Below are 20,601 nucleotides of genomic sequence, written 5' to 3'. Positions count from 1 at the left end.
GTTCCTGTGATTCCTGAGGTGTATATACTTTTGGTGGGACATGAAAGAATTTTTTCTTGGTGGTGCCCAGATAAATATTTTTAAATAACTAGGTTTTTATTTAATGTGAATCGGGGTGGGGGGGAAGTGACTTAGCTCAATATACTTGTGGTCCCTCTGTAATTATTGCTTAAGAAAGTCTAAAGTAATAGAAGTAAATTATTTAAAGTCTATCAAAGGAAAATATTAAGTCAACAGAGTGTCAGGTAGCACAAATAGATGGTGTCGATCTAGGATGCTGAATGATGGAGGCTTAGGCAACCCTTCCCCGTGCACATGTGAGGCCCGTACCCTGAAACCTAGTCAGTTTTCTGGCCCACCCGCAGATGGACAGGTCTCAGAAATTCAGCCCAAAACACTTGATGAGCTGTCTCATGTGCCGTTCCTTTTCTCTTTGTACAGATAGATCTTCTTGAAGGGACCTCCCACTCCAGAGGTCAAGAAGGGTTAAGAAGAAGGTATTGGGGGCCCGTCTCCTCATCCAGCCCAGAAAGGACTTACCTTACTTCTCGGCTGGACCTCGCCCCCAACTCTCTGAAGGTGGATCTGCAGAGAGCCTGAGGACGCCCCCAAGAGGAGCCAAGAGCAGTGCTCACTCAGGCTGCCCCAGCCTAAGGCCAGTGCCCACTCCTCTGCATCATCAGGACAGGCAGCCTCATGCTGGGCCCTCACTTCCCTCCACAGCCCCTCGGGCCTGGAGAAGAGAGGCCAACCCCCTGCACCTTCCAGATCCCTGATGGGAGCTACAGGTGCCTGGCGCTGGAGGCCGAGGAAAGCAGCAGTGAGGAGGGCCTGCAGGGAGAGGTGGGGCCCATGGACCTGGGAGAGAACAAGGTGGCCAGCAGCAGCAGCGGCAGCAGCAACTCTGCCTGGAGAGCCACCCAAAAGCTGCCACAGCTGCCCAGAGCCCTGGGCATCCAGCCACCCAGATGTTCCAGGGAAGCACCAGGGGGGTCCCTGCATGACAACAGGACCAACCAGGACTGGAATGTGGTGAAGGCCCAGCAGGTGATGACAGCCAGCCCCAGCCCCAGCCCCAGCCCCAGCCCCAGCCCTGGGCCCAGGGTGGCCCAGAAACCAGGTAAGCTTGCATTCCTTCTCCCTAGAGGTCCTCCAGCAGGGGTTCTTCAGCATATTTTCCCATGAAACATGGCGATCTGTCGCAGTCCCTCAACCATGCCCAGATTAGCAGCTGTGGAGAGAGAGAAGCAGCTGTGAGTTACGGGCAGGTCCAGCTGCACCCTGTCTAACTTCACTTCTTTCTCTGCCAAAGAGGGCACGTGATCAGGCAATGGAAGAAAGCCACGTTATCGTCATTATCATCCTTGAATGGAAAAAGGTCCATTTCTCAGTCTCATCTTCCCTTTAATGATTAGGTAATGAATGACCATGAAAGTTCCAATCATTCAATGGGGCAGGACCCCTCATTAAATGAAGAGAGTTCTGGTCACATGGGGATACCGGGGGTACAGACAGGACAAAACAGACATGGTCACTGCGCCCAAGCTTGCCACTGAAGTCTTTTATCTAATCCAGCCTCAATGGGGAAATAGACCAAGAGTGAGCGAGAGACTGCTGGAGGTCACTTGGCATATTAGTGACTGAGCTGGGTCCATATTCCTCACCTAGGCCTTGCTTTCCCATCTGTTAGAGATGACAAAGGAGAAGCTATGTCACCTGGGCTGCAGCAGGATCCAGTGACAGCACGTGGGGAGCACTCCACGTGTGGCACGGAGGAAGGAAGGCCTGAGGGTCATTTTCTCTGCAGGCACTGGAGTTTGCAGAGCAGGGCGGGGCAGGGAAACCCACGCTGAATCACCTCCACCACTGGGCCCATGGAAACCTGAAGTGGGTCCAGATGGGGAGGACGTGAGCGGGGCCATGCTCAGCTCAGGCAGGAGCTGCTGCCAGGAGATCTCAGGGGTGCAGGGCGTGTGGGGGACATAGTCCTGGGAGGGCTCGTGCGTCAGGAAACTGAAGGAACACTTCATTTCTCTGCAGGCGTTTCTGACGCCCAGGCTGGCATCTCACCAGCCTTCCCGCCTACTCTACTCTCTGAAATAATTCTCTCCAGTCTCTGATCACCCCCATGAACACAGTTCCCACCCAGGCTTGGGACACACGGAGCTGGGCAGGAGTAAAGAGGGGCCTTCAGTGCCTCTGAGGCAGGAAGAGGGCTCCAGGGAGACTCACCAGAATTAAATTTGGAGGTGGGCCTTCATTCCAGAGTCAGTCCAAATCTGGGGCCCCTGGAGCCTGAAAATCCAGGATCTACTGCCTCCCCTCACATAGATCAGAGCTCAGAGTCTGGACCCAATGCTCACTGGCCAAACCCTAGGAAGTCCCTTCCCCTTGGTGACCTTCAGTTTTTTCATCTGTGAAAGTAAAATAAAACTAGGAGTGTCCTATCTACCTCATAAAGCTGTTGGGAGGTTACAATGATCTTAGATGTGGCAAAGTTTTGGAAATTTTACAATCATCTGAATAGGTATGTGGGGACTCTGATAACAATTGAAATGATTATCATCAACTCAACCATTAGACTATTTGCCGAGGCTTCTTGTGCCAAGCCCACTGTATTATTTCATTCAGTCAGGTGGCAGTGCCCCGGGGGTGTAGTGTTATCTCCATTATACAGATGAAAAGACTGAGGCTCAGAGAATGTAAGTGATTTGTCCGAGATGCGGGGCTAGCGAGCTGCTAGGACATGTTTCAACCACAGTGTTGTGAATACGGGCATGTGCTCATAGCCGTCACTCTGCTCTGGAATTGTATGCGCTGTCCGTGGATACCTGGAGTGGAAAAGCATGGGTAGAGAGGAGAGAAGAAAGAATTACCTTAAATGTAACCCACTGGTATCGCACACCAAGCTAGGTCATTCTTCTTGTCTTGTAGAGCCTTTCAAGGCTGGTAGTATTCTCTCCACTTTACAGGTGAAGAAACTGAGGCTCAGAGATTCAAGTCACTTGCCCAAGGCAATGCAGTACCAGCACTGAGACTATGGTGGTGTTCTTTGCCTTGAACAGTCTGGTTCATTTTTTCCTTTAATGTCCAATCCACTGGTCACCTAGTTCTAGTATGAATATTTCTAGGGACAAAGGGGACAAGAATGACCTCAGGAGGATAGAATGGGTAGATTTCTCAGAGGTGGAGACAGGAAGGAAGCTGGGTCATGCAGGAGAGACAAAATCCGGGTGGTCTTGGGTCACAGCCCATACTGGACTTTCTGTTCCCTGGGGAAAGGGTGTGGCCAGAGTCCCTTCCCTCTGCCTGAAGAGCTGCAGAGGAGCCTGTGGGACTGCCAGGTTATTAGTGGATTAGGGCTTCCTTTTAAAGCTTCCTCCTTTATTGCCAAAGGATTATAAGCATCTTCAGACAATTACACCCATTCTTCCGCAATTATACCTGCCTCTTGGAGGGTTCCCTGGTGGTTTTTAAGTACAGGCAGGGCATCTTCTGCAGAGATCTTCACTTGGAGTTAGTGGGCACTGGTACCATTTCTCCAAGGTCTGAGTACCAGCTAGTAGGCTGTAAGGGGAGGGATTGCCGACAGCTGAGGTGGGCAGCAGCCTGAAGCTCAAGTGTCTTGTCACCAGTTGCTGCCAACTTAGGAGCATATATGTGGGAAGGAAAGTGTAATATAGGGCTCACGATCAGGTCTCAGCCAAACTAGTTGTTCCACAGCTCACCAAGAAAGCCTCATGCTGTAACCATCCTCTCCACAGTCTCATCTGGTTATAACTGGGCTCATGGAGATTATCACTGCAGATGGAGGCTCTGAAGCTCAGGGACAATGATCAACTTGTCCAAAGTCACATAGTAAATTGGTGGCAAAGCTAATGGCTGGAACCGGTGGCTTCTACCTCACTGAACAGTGCCTGTTCAGTTGCCAGGCACTGTGCTAGATGCTTCATATGGACTACTTCATTTCATGCTCTAAATAACCCTATGAAGTTCATACTTTTCTTATCTCTGTTTTACAGATGAGGAAACTAAGGCAAAAGTCTCACAGCCTGTGGGTGGAGAAACCGAGATTTGAACCCTGAGAGGTTTGGCCCCATGCTTTTAAACACCCTCTCTGCTGCCTCGTCTCCATGGAGACGAGGCAGCAGGCCGTGTTCTTCCACCCACCTGGGGCTGGTAAAAGGTTGTTCAGGCTCTGGGAGTAGGTGGGGGGATTCGGACAAACCACATTCTCTCCCTTTCAGATGCACTGGGGGTGGGGTACTGGGACCCACTGCCAATCCAGCCTCTCCCTTGCCAGTGACCTTTTTGTTATTGGGGTAGGGGTATCTAGAGGTCTCTCCAACTGTAGTAGATACTGTTCTGAGCCTCAGGATGGTCTTGGGGTGATAGTAGGGGTCTAGGTTGTCAGATGAGCCATGCTCCTGGCTGCATTGATTTTGATTAAACAGAAGAGCCTGCACCCAGGCTAAGAGCAGACAGTAGCCACTGGGCCAAGGACAAGGCCCCTGCTTCTCAGGCTTGTGGGAGAGAGGACAGCCAGAACAGAAGTCTGAGCAGGAAGCTGCCCACTGCCCTTTCCACACCCCACACCACAGTGGCTGTATCAAAATACCTCACTGTGCACTCACACACAAGCATCCATAAACACATGTATATAACCATGATGTATACTACATCATGTTCTCATGCGAACAGTTACACATGTATGGATTTACATATCTGCACACACGGATACCCTCAGACACACATCTGGGCAATGGGGAGACACTGGCACACACCCTCCTGAAGGCCCTGTCACCCATCATGCCTGTCACATGTGGACATGTGCTTTAGATTTGCTTAGAGTTACAGTGCCACCTGAAAACACATAGCAGACATGTGCCCATTTTCTCCTACCAGCGCAGATGCAGGTTAAAGCTTGTTCTTTTCTATGTTCTTTTGCTGCACACCTACACTTTGAACGCTCTCTTGCATTCCCGTTCTCTCCTACAGGCACATCCCCTCTTGCACACCCACTGTCACACACCCACATACAGACAGAACCACTTTCTCTCCTTCTTTCTTTTCCCCATCTCTTTCTTTTTCATACCCACCCACACAGTAATCCCAGCCTCTGTCTCTCTTTCCCTCTCACCCACACAGTTTGTTTCCTGGTTTCCCACAGGCTGGGCTGCAACCACTTCTCCAGCACAGGCACTCTCAGGGTAAGCAATACCCTGCCTGGTGCCAATCTCCTCCCCCCCCCACCCCCCCGCCCCACTCCAGCAAAACAGGACCAGTGGCTATAGGGTCAGAGGAATTCTGAGGCCCTTGAGGCCAGGCAGTGGGATGGGAGTGGCCAGAGAGTTTGTCTCCTCAGTCACCTGACCTCCTACACTCTGAGCCTGCCCACTGTGGACAGGGAACAACCAAGACCCCAACTCCTGTAGGTCTGTGTTTCAGAAAACCTTGAGTGGGGTGGGCTTATATCAGCACACTTCTAACTTCCCTTTTGCAGAAATCTAAATAGAGCTCTTGATACAGAAGACAGATGAAAGTGCAATCACCTTGGTTCAAGGGGTGGGAAACCCAGGGAAACCTTGTGAAAACCCAGTTCAACATTTTGTTGTTGTTGTTGTTGTTGTTTTTATGCTGGAGATCAAATCCAGGGCCTTACACATGCTAGGCAAACACTCTACCACTGAGCTACAACCTCAGCCCTTCCTATTTTATTTTGAGATAGGGTCTTGCTAAGTTGCTGAGGCTGGCCTTGAACTTTTCATCCTCCTGCCTCAGCGTCCAGAGTAACTGGGATTGCAGGTGTGCACCGCTGTGCTCTGCTCAGGTCAACATTTTTCCAAGTGTAGTCCTGCTTCAAAATTTTTGGGAGCTGTGGAGGGTGATTGTTTAGTCTTGTTTCCAAGTCCACCAAACCCTCCCCATGGGAGGGGGACTGGAATGTGGGAATATGGGCTTTTAATAGCATCCCCAGGGTGACTCTGAAGCAGACTGACCACTGTCACAAGACTGCAGAGCTCCATGTGAATGCCATTCCCTTCAAGGAAAAGATGGGGAACCAAAGCCCCACAGAGGCATCTCAGCACCCATGCCCCTGTTGCTGACCCACTAGTCTGGGAACAGCGTCTGGCTGATGGTGAGATGGCAAACCTCCTCAGCTCCCATTTGCCTAATCCTACCAGGGTAAAGAGTCCTTTCGATTTTAAGGCTGAGATGAAGGTGGGTGATGGCCCTGAAGGGGACTTTTTCGGGACGGGAGATGGTGTCACTGGTGCCGCACAGAATCACAAAGAAAGATTTAAGGGAGGGGGACTAATGGGAAGGACAAAGAAAAGAGGGGGAAATGAGACGACCAAGCACATCAGGTCAGAAAGAAAATTGAATTTGGGGACAGACGGACAGACCTAGAGATAGAGAAAATGATGAGGAAATGGGAGAGACAGGCAACCAGGCAGCAGAGAGGGAGTCAGAGCGAGAGGAAAAAGGGAGAGAAAGGGGGACCCGCCTGGAGACAGGAGGCCGAGCCAGCGGAGGGGGGAGTCGTACCCCTGAGGGCGGGGCGGGCGGGAGGGGCGGCGCTAGGGCCCCGGGGAGCGGGCGGCTGGAGAGCCGCGGACCCGCCCGCCCCGCTCGCATCTCCCGGCTTCGGTCCCGAGCAGCCCTCCCGGCGGCGGCGGCGGTGGCGGAGGCAAGGAGGGGGCTTCGGGCGCGAAGCCGGCGCCTAGCGCGGGGCGGGGTAGCGGGGACCTCGGGGCGGGGCGCGCTGACGGACGCGGCCAGGTGTGCCGAGGCGGCGGCGCCCGGGAGCTCGGGGACCGCGCGCAGCGGCTGGAGGTGAGTGAGGGGCTCTGGCGTGGCAGGGGTGCGGGCGCCGGGCGCCTCGCCCTTCCCACCTGCGCAGTTGCTGGCACCGCGTTGGGAGCGGTGGCACATCTGGGCTCCAGTCGCCGCACGCAGGGTCACCTTGGCCAACTTGCTCCTCCACTCTGGGCCTCAGTTTCTCCACCTGTACGCTGAGGTTGGAGAGATCTCCGGCTCTCCCGCAACCCCGGAGCCGGAGGACGCCCTGACCACGGGAAGCTGTTCTCTGGGTTGCGGGGGCTCCAGCCCTCGCGCCCCTCTCCGCCAGCGGATCGGGGGTCAAGGCAGCCCCGGGCTCACGAACGGGCAAGCCGCCCGGGGTCTGCGACCCACGGGCGCTCTGGGAAAGTGGGGCTACTTTGACCCAGGGAAACCGCGGGTGGGGCGCGGCCCGGGTGGACCAACATGGGCGCCCGTGGGGCAGCGGAACGGCCTGCGCTGGGCCTGCACCCCCGCCTCCCGCGGGCGGGGCCGCCGGGTACCGGGATCTGCCTTCAGCGCGGGGACGCAGGACGCCAAACCGCTACGCCACCGACCACCCGGCCGGCGCCTCACCTGGGGAAATCACGGGCTTTCCGGAGTGCCCTCCGGCTGAGGGAAACTCCTGGGCCTTCCACATCAAATTTTTACAACACCCCTGGGATTGCCCCATTTGCTCTGAGAATCGGGGCCCCAAAGGTGAAGTGAGTGGAGTTAGGGTGGGGCTCCTTTCAAACCTCAGCGCTGTTGAATAGGCGGTGGGAGAGCATCATTCACTGTCCTGGCAAGGTCTCTGAGGAATTTGGGGAAAGGTCTATTTTCATCTCCCCAAACTACTCCCAAGTTATATGCTTATTTGGGATGGGGACAGGGACCCCCCCCCCCCCCCCCCGGGTTCCATGTCTGAATTTTCTAGAAGGGACAAGAACTGAGTGGAAAGCAGCATGTGTCCCATTCCCCACTTCCACCCTATCCTGATTGGCAGGTGGCAGTGGAACAAACCATTTGCCGCATGATCTTGGAGTAAGCCCCTTGCTCTCTGGGACTCCCAGTGGGAGTGTTGGCCGGATGGTCACTGAGGGGCCCCTGTGCTGGTGGTTGTAGAACAGTCAGAGGTGCTCCAACCTTGTCCTGTTGGAAAGTGGAGGGTGAGATAGGATGCTAATCAGGGGAAAGAGGGTACACTGGGGAAAGGCCCCGTCACCAACCCTGGGCCTGACCCCCATCCAGTCTCAAGGGCCAGAGGCACAAACTGACACTAATGGTTCACTCCTGCCACTACTTACCTTATTGCTTTGGGAAGAGATGAGACCCCCTCAAGAGAGTTGGAAATGCCCTGTTTGCTTGCTAGGGGCATCTGCTTCCTTGTTCTCTGTATGAGATCTTGGGATGGTTCTTTCTCTCTGGTCCTGTTTTTCTATCTGTAAAAGAGGATGAACTAGGATCAGTCAAGTTTGATATTCGAAGAACTTCTCACACATAAATCATTGCTGCTGTGTCACCCTGGCTTGCAGCCCCACCTTTTAGGTCTGCTCCCACTTTGCAAACCATCAGCCAGCCCCATGACCCCCACCCCCATTTGAACTAAGTTGTGATTTTTCAGTCACAGCATTTACATAGTTAAAATAAGGTCTTGAACTTCTCCCCCTTGTCAGCTATTGCCCTTCTCTGTTCTTTCCCTAAAGTGTGGGGACGGGGAGCACAAACCTGTGGCATTCTGGTGCTTGGTTCCTGGCTAGCTTCTTCAGTCATTTTACCTAGTCTCCAGTTTTCCTGTCAGGGAGACTGAGACCAAGAAGGGTAAGCTATTTGCCCAGGGTGATTCTGTGGGTAGAAGGCAGCAGAGCCCTCTCTCCTTGGGAAAGAGCAACTCCTTGATATGTGGGAGGGCACAAGTGACAGTGAAGCATCTGGAGGGAGGAGAGAAGCACAGGAGGAGCCTTCCCTCCATCTCCCCTCCACCCCTAGTCATGTTGATCTCCGGTTGATGGGTGTCTCCCTGAGCTCCCTTCGTAGCTCCAGGAGGCAGACTGCGTGTGGTCAGTGGATTCCCTCCCGCTGCCAGGGATGCCTTCCCACGAGGATCAGCACACCTCCAGCCCCAGGGTTCTGGCCCCCCGGAGGCACCTTTTCCTTCAGGGCAGCTCCCAACCTTCCAGACATGAGCTCATTGGAGCCGCTGATGCCAGGAAGGGAGGGACGAGGGACAGAGGGGAAGCAGGCAGGGCTGCCTAGATTGGGCATCATGGGTCACCAGGGAAATGAAGGGGACACTATTGGCAGAGACCTGCAGGCTCTGACCCCACTGTAATGAGGGCAAGACAGGCTGGCTAAGGGTCAATGGGGAGAGATTTGGGAAAGGCCAAGTGCCCAGGCTGCAGTGCCAGGCTGACCCCTGCCGCCTACTCACTGGCTTCGTAACCTTGGGTAAATCCCTTGCCCTCTAGGGACCTCAGTGTCCATGGTTGGATGGGTGCTTGGGAACTGGGGTTAGTAGTAAATAGGACAGGCAGGTTCCGGCCCTCAAGGAGCATGCACTTTAATTGAGGGGCTGAGAAAAGAAAAAAGGGAAATACATGGTCAAGGTGATTCCAGATAGGTAAATCAGCATGAAAAAAAAAAAAAAAAAAAAAGGTTGTGCTTTTAAGATGGAGAAGAGCGAGAAGGGCTACTTTGGGTTTATGGTTAGGGAAGGCTTTTCTCTGGAGGTGACAGAGGGGCAGAAGTCTAAATGGTATTTGAAGGGTGATGAGGGCTTCCTGGAGCGGGCTTGTCAGGAACTGGGGTCCAGAAGAATGGGAGGGGTTTGGGTTGGGTGGAAGGGTGTGGCAGAGGGTGGTAAATGTCCTAATGGGGGTGGGCGGGTGGGTGTTAGTTGTGTCCCCCACTCCCAGGGCTGTCAATTGCAGACCCAAAGGAGCTGGGCCTGGGATCTGGCCAGAGGGAGCCTGGGCCTGCCTAGGGGGAGTCTCTGCAAGTTAGGCCAGTGTGTGTGTACAGAGTCCTTTGTGAGCTGTCCCAGGGCATTGGGGTTCAATTGCTACTCAGTGTGGACAGAGGAGGAGTCAATCTGGGAACAGCCCCCAGGCCCTGCAATTCCAGAGGCTTACAAAAAGCCCTCTCTCTGGAATGAAATCGTCACCACTGGCTGCTGCCTGGAATTCCTCCGTCCTGGCTTCATCTTTTCCACTTGGTGAGGCAGGCTGGTGTGGTACTGGGCTGACCCCATCCTGCCCTGTCTGCTCAGCCTCCCAGGGTGCTGCAGGTGGAACCCAGTCCGCCTGCTCCTGTGTTACCCGCTTTCCCCGAGGCCAATGCTCAAGGACTGTGGTGGACCCTTGGCTTCCACTGCTGATCAGCTGGAGATCTTGAGCACATTATGTAAGCTGTCTGGACTTTTGTTTCCTCATCTATAAAACAGAGACAATAATAGACCCTGTACTGTTACTATGAAAATGAAATGTGTGATAAATATTTTAAAAATGAGCTACACCTTATTAATAGTATTATCATGTCTTGATCTCTGTGAAAATAACAAGCCCTTGAGGAGATGGACTGGGGCCCAAGACTCATCATATATCAGTGTAAATTACTTTTTGATGTTTTCCCAGGAACAGATTTTGACAGTGGGAGGATGGACATGAGCACAATGGGAAGGGGTCTGGACGGAGCTTATGGAATGGCTAACAGGCTGGTGGTCTTGGGCAAACCTTTGGGTCTCAGGCTTCAGTCCTCAGTGGCTGTGAAATGGGCAGTGAGGATCTGAGATCCTAGGTGTGAAAGACACCAAAATCACTGGGTCAAGGAAGGGACAGTCAGATGAGCAGGACAAGAGAGTGGGCTGACCTGAGGCCCTGGCACCTAATCCTCTAGAATAAAATGTCTTACAGACTAAGGATCTCCAAGGGGAGCCTTACTTTTATTCCTAGTAAAAGGCCACCGTTACTGAAAAGTACTTATTGTTATTTCCTATGGGCCACGAGTGTTCCAAGCTCTTTATACCTCAGCGTCTCTGTGAGGTGAGTACTGCAGTATCATCGTTTTATATATGGGAACCTGAGGCACAGAGGTCAGGTAAGTGAGCTCCCACACTCACACAGCTAGTAAGTGGCCAGATGCCAATTCAGGCCGTCTGACACCAAAGACTGTGAGCTTCACTAGTATACAACACAATCTCTCCTACTGTAGAAGGAGTGCCAAAGACAGAGAGATCACACCACTTGCCCAAGAACACACAGCGTTCTCCTTTGATCCTTACCATTTCTGTTCCTCAGGACCTGGAAGGAGGAAACTTCACTAGGTCTGAAGCAGAGGTTTCTGAGGTTGGCATTTGAACCAGCTCAGCACCTTTTTTTCCCTTCCCCTCTTCTAGGAGTAGGTCAGGGAGGATTAAGTGTGCCCTGTGGGCACCATGAACATGGAAGGCCCTGCCAGGGCCTGATGAGTGAGCATTGTTAATGTTGTGGGGCTGGAGTAGATGCTGAACGCTCGAGGTGTAATACTGCCATGCAGGTTGGCAGCTCCCCTTCCCCGTCACCGTACAGATAGGGGAAACTGAGGTCGAAGAGTCCAGGGACCAGCCAAGGCTGCACAGAGGAGGGAGCTCTTTATCCCTACACCTCTTGTGTACTTTTGGGGCTGCTTAGTACTAAGCATGGAAAGACGGACGTGGGGTGCCCTTCATTGATCCCCAGGGTAGCCCAGACCTCAGCCAGAACTTGACTCCTGATACAGGGCTCTTTAGGAGTTGGGGGATGGGGAGGATACTGATTAAAAAATAGACTGTCACGCGCAAGGGGAATAAGCCTGCCACTACCCAGCCTGAGCCAGTTGGCTACCCTGTGCCGGCTGCCAGGCCCCACTCAGGTCTCCTGCTGGGGGCCCCACCCACCTCCCACTGGCTCTGAGCCTGAGGCCCATTGCTCCCTGGCTACCCTCTCCTCTCCTCCTCCACCCCTGCCCAGCCTCCAGGCAGATGGTGCTCTTATTGAGCTTGGGTGGGCCTGAAACTAAGCTCTTGGCTTTGAGCTGTGCCAGGGAGGTCGGGTGTCACCACACACTGGCTGTGTGGCTTTGAATGAAGCCCTGTCCCTCTCTGGGCCTCAAGTATTGGCAGAATAATGACATCAGTAAAAGCTTTATAGCTGTATAGAACCTTCCAAGATCCCTTCTCTCATTTAGAACTAAGAAGCAGTTCTGGAGACCCCACTCAGAGAGGTGACAGGATCTGCAGTGTGAGGCAGTGGCCAGTGGGGCTAGTCATTCTGGGTCTGGAGCCCAAAGGGGATGAGGCAGATGCCAGGAAGGAGAAACCTCCCTGACGCTGGTCTCAGCTGGTGTTGCCTTACCTGTTTCCCTGCACGCCCATCCTGGTGTCCCTCCACACTGGGTGGTTTCATGCAGAGTACATGGGGCTGTCTCTTGCTCTGCCTGGATCTCGTTTGCATCTGAATGACCACCTGATGCACCTGCCTTCAAGGAAGGGCATGGTGGTCTACCAGCCTCAGCCTCCAGCTGGTGAGAGCATGCTCCTGGGCAGGTGACTGCAGTCACTCAAGGTCCCCTAAAGCCAAAGGCCCAGGAAGGCGGTCCAGACGCTTGTATACTGAGCCCAGCTCTGCTGTCTGCTCTTGGCCACATTCTTTTTTCTTTGGGCCTTAGTCTCCCCATCTGTGCAACAGGAAATACCCTTGTTTTTCTGTACTCAAAGTGTGGCCCATGGGTGTAGCATCAGCATCAATGAAGTTTGCTGTTGAAAATGCAGAATCAGGCCCCACCCAAGACCTCCTGAATCAGAATGTGCATTTCAGCGACATCTGTGGGTAATTCCTCTGTGCTCCTCGAAAGGAGTACACCTTTCTAGGCCAACCATTTTTAAAAAAAAAAAAAAAAAAAAAAAAAAAAAAAAAAGGCTAAGGTCCGGTAAAATCATCCCTCTCCAAAGTTTGTAATATGAAACACATAAGAGGAGACCTAGCCACTCTGGATTCATCCCAGGATCGAGGAAGGGTAAGTTAGAAGCACAGGCTTTATCAGGAAGAGTGTCAGGGTAGGAGGAAAAGATAAACAGTGTGGGGAGAGGGGACATCTTCTCAGGCCTCTCTTGACCCCTGGGGGAACTGCTGCCCAGGTGGCCTTCATGAGCCTTCTTGGCTCTGATCACCAGGGTCCTCTGTCTTAGGAGTTTGGAAAGGTGCACTTGCATAAAGGCTGCTTCACAGTCCACAGCCCAGTGACATCTTTCCTGCCTGCCCCCATCTTGGTGTCCTGCCCTCTTCCCCTTTGGAGTCCCTGAAAGGGTAGCCAGTGCTATTCTTAGAGTGTCAGGGTGGTGAGCAGAGAACATACTAGTGCATTATTTATGCCTCTGAGTCAACAGGATTACATTCAGGACTCCTGGGACACGGCCCTCACAGCACAGCCTTCGTCACTGCGTCTGTGTGCGGAGGGGAGAGAAACTTCCCAGGACCCATCGCCCATCCCTCCATCCTTGGCCATCCAGCAGGGTATTGGGTCATAAAATAGAATGGTTAACTAGGGCTGGGAAAAAGTTGCTTGGCGAAATAGTTTCATTTTTTATTCGTGCAGCCCATGTTTATTGAGCACGGGTCACAGGCAGCAAGTGTGGGTGCGCTGATGAATGAAACCCAGTTCTTGCCTCCAGAAGCTCACACGTTGGCCAGCAAGTCAGCGTGTGTGCAGGCCTGACAATGGGCACTTTGCACAGGTGTAAGCTGGTCTGTGCAACCACTCAGGAATTAGGAGACCCTTTTACAGAGGAGGAAACTGAGGCTTGGCACACACAAGGCTTGCTCCAAGTCACCATAGCTCATGATCAGATGGGCTAGGACAAAACTATTTTAGATCAAATGGTAGTGTGAGGGGAAGGCTTTGGGAACCCCTGTTCTGCCCCACGAGAGGGAACTTTATGCTGGAGGAAAATCAGCTGGTAGAGATCGTCCTGCTCTTGGTGAATCCTGAGTTGCTAGTCATGTGTGTCTAGAGTTTTCATGAGCCTGGATGGAAGGTCAGCTATTCTGTAGGCTGGAAGTCGAAATCACAGGGGGTGAGTGTACAAGACTCCAAGGTGGCACATCTCATGAGGCTGGGACTCAAAGACCTGTGTACCTGTGTGCTGTGAGATCCTGGGGAGGTTCCTTGGCCTTTCTCTGCCACACTTATCTAGTCTGTAAAACCGTCTTGACAGTCCCTCCTCTGCCTCTATTTATTCATTCTTCCTTCCTTCCTTTTCTTGGTTGTCTTGGGCATTGAACCCAGTGATACTCTACCACCCAGGTATACCCACAGCTCTTTTTATTTTTTATTTTGAGACAGGGTCTCACTAAGTTGCTGAGTCTAGCCTCAAACTTGTGATCCTTCTGCCTCAGCCTTCCAAGTAGCTGGAATTACAGGCATGCACGATAGCACCCAGCTTCTGCCTCTGTTTCTGATAGATAAAAAGTGCTAGGAAAACTATAAAAGTGTTGCATGTATTCAAAGAATAGAATATAATTACTGCATGTAATTATCTAAATATATTTTATTAAATGCATATTTGGTTAACATTATGGAGCCTTACTATGTGCTGACCACAGTTCAGGCATTTTCCTATGTGTTACTATAAATTACTTATAAAATTATTGAGTCTAAAGCCAGTGGGTCCCCAACCTGGCTGTGCATCAGAAACCCTCAGAGAGCCTATGCATATACTGTGTTCTCATGGGCTTGGGTTGAAGCCCAGAGATCTGCATGTTGAACTAATTCCCTGAGGGATTCTGATGTACCTTCTGAGTTTCTGGTCTGAGCAGAAGAGGGGAAGGAACTTGCGCCAGGCCTCACACTGAGTCAGAGACCAAGTCGAGGCCTCCAGTGCCTCTTATTCTTCAGCTATCCCCAGGCACCTAAAGGAGTGGGGAGGCTCTGATGGTGGCTGCTGCTGGTAGTGGCTGCTAACGTTACAGTGCTGTGCTGAGCCTTTCACATGACTTATCCTGTTTCATCGCTGTAGGGGTAGAAAAGGAGACATTTTCCTCAGCAGCATGATCCCCTGGGTCACTTGAGCATCAGGTGGCAGATTTTAATGGACCCTTGGGAAAGGGAAGACTATGACTCAGGGTCAGAGATACTGAGATGTGATTTGAAGCCTCACCACCCTTTCCCTTCCTCCGGTAGCACGTGTCCTCGAGGCAAATGTTGTCTGGGAACTTGTCACCTATATACAGGGCAGGCTGGCAGGAGGGGGACAGGCGCCCTCCCACAGGGTGAGCACCTGATGCACATATATGCGTGTTCCTCTGTGCGCACGTCCTCAGATGCTCAGTGTGCACATATATGTGTGTACATCTCGCTCCCGCCGTGGAGCGCACACATGCATGTAGTGCAGGTTTGAAGCTAGCAGCCCTTCCATGCCTGGGCATATGTGCAGAGGAGTTATGCTGCTGCTCTTTGGGGTTCTCTCCAGCATTGAGAAGTGAACAGGAACGGGAGAAAGAGAGAGAGGGGTGGGGGCAATGCAGGGGGAATCCCAGTGATCCCAAAGAGCAAAAGTAGAGCTCCACTTAGAGAACCCACTTTCCTTTTTGTGTTCCACCTCCACACCATCCTGCAACCTGCCAGGTGTCGCCTGCCTCAGGACCTTAGCATTAGCTACTCCCCCTGCTTCTCTTTCCCTAGACAGGCCTGTGCCTCACTCTCTGGATGCTTCACTGGGATGTGCCATCTCAGTAAGGACAACTCTGATTACCATATTTACCTTTGCCAACCATTCCCCACTCCATGCATCTCATCCATGTTTTATTTTTCTCCATAGCATTTACCATCTGACTTAATCATACATTTATTACCTTGCTCCCCTACTAGGTACAAGCAGATTTTTTTTTAGGGGACGGGGGATTGGGATTAGCCACTAAGCCACATCTCCAGCCCTTTTTAACATTTTTTTTTTTTTTTTTCTAAGACAGGGTCTTGCTGAATTGCTTAGGGTCTCACTGAGTTGCTAAGGCTGGCCTCAAACTTGCCATCCTTCTGTCTCAGCCTCCTGCATCAGTGGAATTACAGGTGTGTGCCGCTGTACCTGGCACAAGCAGTGATATATATTTTTTTGTCTGTTTTTCTCCATGACCATGAACAGTGCCTGACCTTTTAATCGTTATGAGTAACTATGGGTTGAATGAATGAGTCCATGTACCACCTAGATTAAATTGTCTAATTTTGTTACTGAGATATCAACTTTAGTCTTCCCCTAGTCAGGTAAGTAGTAATATACCTGAGACCACAGGTTTGGTGTGTATTTTCCAATATGTATTTGAAACTATCGGGACTTTCAGATGTTAGGATTCCACCTGAAATCCTTTTTGCTTTCACCAGAGGGGGTGGGCACCACACTCTGGGACTTGTTGGTCCAGTCCAATTACCCCTTTGAACACATGGGTAAACTGAGCCTCAAAGAGCCTTAGGGACTAGCCAAATGTCATCCAAACTGTGATAGGACAGACACTGGCACCAAATGTCCTGACCTCCAGTCTTCTTTTGTAGTGTGAGGGAAAGGGGGAGGGCAGGCCTGGATGATTCAGCCTCCCGCCAGGAGATTCCTCCTGTTGGAGGGAGTCAGAAACTCCGGGAATGTCAGTGGGGGCAGGGGCAGGGTCTGCAGCCTGCAGTGGCCTCCAGCTCCCCTCTGGTGATGAACCCCTGGTTGGTGATGAGCCACGGTGGGACCTTTTAGCCCCCCAGCCAGTGCAGGCTGCTCCTTCCCTCCCAGGAATCCCTCTGGGCTCTGCTCCTGGGGCCCAGGGATTCAAACTTGCTCTCCTGCTACAGCACAATGGATAGAGGTCAATGCCAGGGTCTCCTCTGCAGAGGGTGCTGTGAGGGATGGGGCAGGAACTGGGATATGTGTGCTGTGACAGAGCTGGTGAAGAAGAGCAAGGGGAGGAGACAGCTAGAGCTCCAGCCTTGAAGCGTCATGCAGAGGTAGGTGTGTGCAAAAGTCCAGAGTTAAAATTCCGCTCACGTGTGTACAGTGGTTTATACTTTATAAATCATTTCTGCATCTCATTTGCTCAGTAGTTACTCCTTCAAGCAGATATTTCATTCTTGTTTTACTGATGAGGAAGTTGAGATTTAGAGAGGTGAAGTGATTTCCCAAAGGTAGCCCAGCATGTTGAATGGGATGTCCTGTTGAACACAGGGGGAGGGGAACAGGCTGCATGTGGTTGAATATGGTGAAGCAGGGCTATCTGGGGAGAAGTAGGCAGTCGAAGGGATACAGGAGTGAGAGGCTGGCTTCCAGCAACCCGCATTCAACTCACTGGACAAATATCTTGAATCTTAATTCCCAAACTTTTCTGAGCCTCAAGCTTCCTCATATGCAAAATGGAGAGAAGCGCACTCCCTACCTCACAGCTTTGCCAGGATAAAATCAAATGTCATAAAAACGATACCCTACTTAATGGTGGAATCGCTCACACAGACGTGCACAGGAGGCAGCAGCCTGAGTGAACCTGAGTGCACCGGCCCCTGCCACGTTTGCTCATGGTCCCATGGTGATCCCTTGCCATCTGCCCAGGGATGCCCAGCGCCTTCGTGGGCAGGTGCGAGCGAGCTCGAGACCGGGGAGGATGAGCACCGCCTGGGGAGCCCGCGAGAGGCGAGGGGCCGGGGGTGCGTTGGTGCTCCAGAGCCCGCGTCGGTGCCAAAGCGACATTTGAGAACCTGCCTCCCAGGAGGGCGCCCCGGCCCCTCGCTGTTTATCCCGCGAGCCCGCGCTGCGTCTCCAGCGGGCTTGGGCCGTCATTACCATTCCTCCTGCGTTTTTTCCTCCCGGGTTATTTATTTTTCTGTGAGGAAGGAATGTGGGGAATTTACCGCAGGGCGCTGGCCTTCGTTTTCGGCTGCACAGCGGCCTCTTCTATGAGAAGGAAGCAGCCGAGACAGAAGGCAGGAGAGGAGAGGAGGCTCTGGGCCGCGCTGGCTCGGAGACTGGAGCAGTGGGCGTTATGTAACCCACCCGGAGGCCCGGGGCAGGGACACGGGGCGCCTGGATTCGGGGCACGAGCCTTGCAATATACATGGCCGGGTGGATCTGTGCCTGGCTCACCCGGCTCACCCTCGCCTCGCCTCTGCGCAAGGCCGATGGGCGTGGTCGCGTCAAAGGTTCCTTCCTCTCCTGAGGCTCTTCATTTGGGTAATGGGGGTGGGTTAAGGAAGTGTGGGGATTACCTTGAGCCTTTCAGCCCTTGGAGCGCTGTCCCCATTGCTTGTAACGCCCCCTTAGATCTTCTTTGGAGACTTGCAGTAAATGCCGTCCCCTCCAGGGAGCCTTCCTGATTGCTTCCTCTTAACTCATTTCCCTCGTGTTCTCCTGGCACCTCACAGAACAGTCTACCTCTCAGGTCCAACACAGCAACTTGAGGTTTCATCACCGTCTCCACCCGCAGATGTAGCGCTCTCTCCTTCCCTCTTCCCCCACCCGCCAGTATCTGCTCTCAAGATCTCCAGTCTAGAATCTAGAGGGATCTAGAATCAGGCTCCAGGGGCAAATGTTGAAGCAGATGTGAAGCTGGGAGGCTTTGGATGTGGGAGTGCTTCTCCCAAGGGGGTGATTTAGTCAGCAATTATTGAAGACTTCCTGGTGAAGACCTCTGCTGGGTCTGGGGGCATTTAGAGAGGAGGAAGGCTGGCTTTGGCCCTTGACTGGCATAGGGCTAAGGGAAAGAGCCATATCTCTGTGCAGGACCCAGAGTGTTCCAGGCCCTGGGACTCGTGGTGGGGACCAAGATGACCTAGGCTTTTACCTGCTCCTGGCAGAAACACAGATTAAGGGGATCCACCTCTTCTCTGCCCTAGGCTGCCACCTTTGCGTCACCTGGATTATGTGTTTTTTCTGGAAGGGAAGGATGCAACAGTCCTTTTAGTCGCCCAAGGCTTCCAGGGAGCTGGGGTGAGGGAGTAACACAAGAGGAGGGGGCTCGGAGAGGGCAGGACTGGCTTCCAAAGGGCGGGATGGGAGCTGGGAGCCTGGGCTCTGACATTGGCCCTCTGGAAAACTGCTCTGCAGGTTGCTGTCTGCCTAGGACTAAAACTGCCTAAGTTTACAAAGTGTCTAAGTTTCTAAAATCTTCTGATTATATTAGTGATTAGGCCAATAGAACAGGCAGGAAGGATGCTCTGGTCCTGACTCCTGGTTCCTGGCCAGGACACTGAGGCAGGGTCCTGGTAAACCTGCAGTTTGGACTGTGCTTGTTGTCTGCAGGGATAGCAGCCAGTCCCGCCTGCATTGATTTGGGACCCCACATCTTTGTCTCCCCTCTTCCCCCATCTGTGCCCTCCCTGATCCCATTCCACTGTCAGCAGGGAAAATACAAGAGTTCAAACAGATCCAGCCTCTTTCTTCAGTGGTTTCTGAGCTTTCTTAGCCTGTGATTTCCTCTGAGCCTCCCTCCTGTTCTGGGATCCCTGAGCCAGGATAAGCAAGGGAGGAGCACTAATCTAGGAGTCTGGATGGTTGATGAGGGCTTCCTGGAAGAGGTGGCAGTTGGGCTGGGTCTAGGAGAGTGGGTGGGGCAAGTGTGTGCACGTTGCGGGCAGAGCTCTCCAGAAGGAAGGTGCCCAACTTTGGGATCAGACTGTTCATGCTCCAGCTCTGCTGTGCCCCTTGCTGGCTGTGAGACCCTGAATGAGTTAGCTAACTCTCCACCCCTCGTTTTCCTCATTGGTCATAAAGTGACTGTCTTTATGATTGCTGTCAGGATTCGATGAAAGACATATTGAACCCCTTGCTTGCAGCATCTGGTGCTCCCCAAATGTTGTCTACTGTCATCCTGATCAGCTCATCATTATTCTGCAAGCGGCTGTGGAAGATGGGCTGGAGGAATACAGAAGTGAGACCCGCCCTCAAGGCTTATATAGTCTATGGGCAGGGGTGGGGGGTAAGACCCAGACCATGATGGCTATGAAGCTAAATCTTGGTAGAGACCGTGCAGGCCATGTGACAGGCCTAGGCTCAGTTGGGCCATTTTGGGTTTGAAACATAGCTGTACCTCTGAGACTGTGTGACCCTGAACAAGTTACTGTGCCCACTGAGTCAGTTTCTCCTCTAATGTGGAGATGGGGTTACTGCTGTCCTTCTGGGTCACTGTGAAGGTAAATGAGGCGCGGGCCTGTGGTGGGGACTGGCACGTGAGCACATCTTGAAGGGTAATTTTTACTAACATGAATAATGCACCGAATGGTGCAGATGAAACTTTGGTGATCAGGGAGGGCTTGTGGGAGGGGACAGTAGCATTTGAGTTAGTTGGGAGGCTGGGGATTAGGGTACACAAAAAGAATGTGAAACACAGCAGTGTTCCGTGTGGGGAGGTCTGTGTGAAAGGTGCTCTCTGCCGGCAGGAAGTCCCAGGGCAGGTGTGGGAACCATGAGGCATGGAACTCCCTCCGCCATTGCTTAGGGCGCAGAGAGAGGGCTAGTGAGCTCTCAGGCAGGCCCTGATGTCAGGTGTTTGAATGCCAGGATGAGCGAGACCCTCTTCTCAATCCCCATGTCCTGGGAGACATCGAGGTTTTTGAGCAGGAGAGAAAGGAGAGTGGAGCGGGGAAGGTGAATCTGGCTGCGTGGGGTGGGTTGATTGGCGGGGGAAGAGACTGGGGGTGGAGAGGCCATTTAAAAGGCTGTTGCAAAATCAGTTTTCCTGATAAAGAGCTGGGCTGAGTCATCTGTGGAGGAGAGAAGTCATATTCAGCTTCTCCGTGTTGCTGTCG

At 52.6% G+C, this 20,601-nt stretch overlaps 1 protein-coding gene and 1 long non-coding RNA gene across 3 annotated transcripts in view; one reads left to right on the top strand and one right to left on the bottom strand.

Annotated features, from left to right (window-relative positions):
* The window catches only part of SYNPO (synaptopodin), a 56,134-nt gene that overhangs the window by 18,394 nt on the left and 17,139 nt on the right, over positions 1-20,601 (top strand). Inside the window, exon 2 of one of the 2 annotated variants that reach the window (XM_079145971.1) lies at positions 446-1,120. In XM_079145971.1, the coding sequence (XP_079002097.1) occupies positions 697-1,120 (424 nt within the window). In that variant the 5' untranslated portion in view covers positions 446-696. Of the gene's footprint in view, positions 1-445; positions 1,121-6,021; positions 6,140-20,601 lie in introns of those variants that run through there. The other variant, XM_079145972.1, reaches the window with a different exon arrangement.
* Positions 6,844-20,463, bottom strand: LOC306664874. Its single transcript, XR_013764822.1, has 3 exons — positions 17,710-20,463; positions 10,140-10,253; positions 6,844-8,264 (listed from the first exon to the last, which is right to left on the bottom strand). It is a non-coding gene; the product is annotated as an uncharacterized lncRNA (long non-coding RNA).

This window comes from Sciurus vulgaris (assembly GCF_902686455.1).
Source record: "Sciurus vulgaris genome assembly, chromosome: 6".
Lineage (NCBI taxonomy): Eukaryota > Metazoa > Chordata > Mammalia > Rodentia > Sciuridae > Sciurus > Sciurus vulgaris.
The sequence above is the reverse complement of the archived record's forward strand: the minus strand, read 5'-3'. Positions and strand labels throughout refer to the sequence as shown.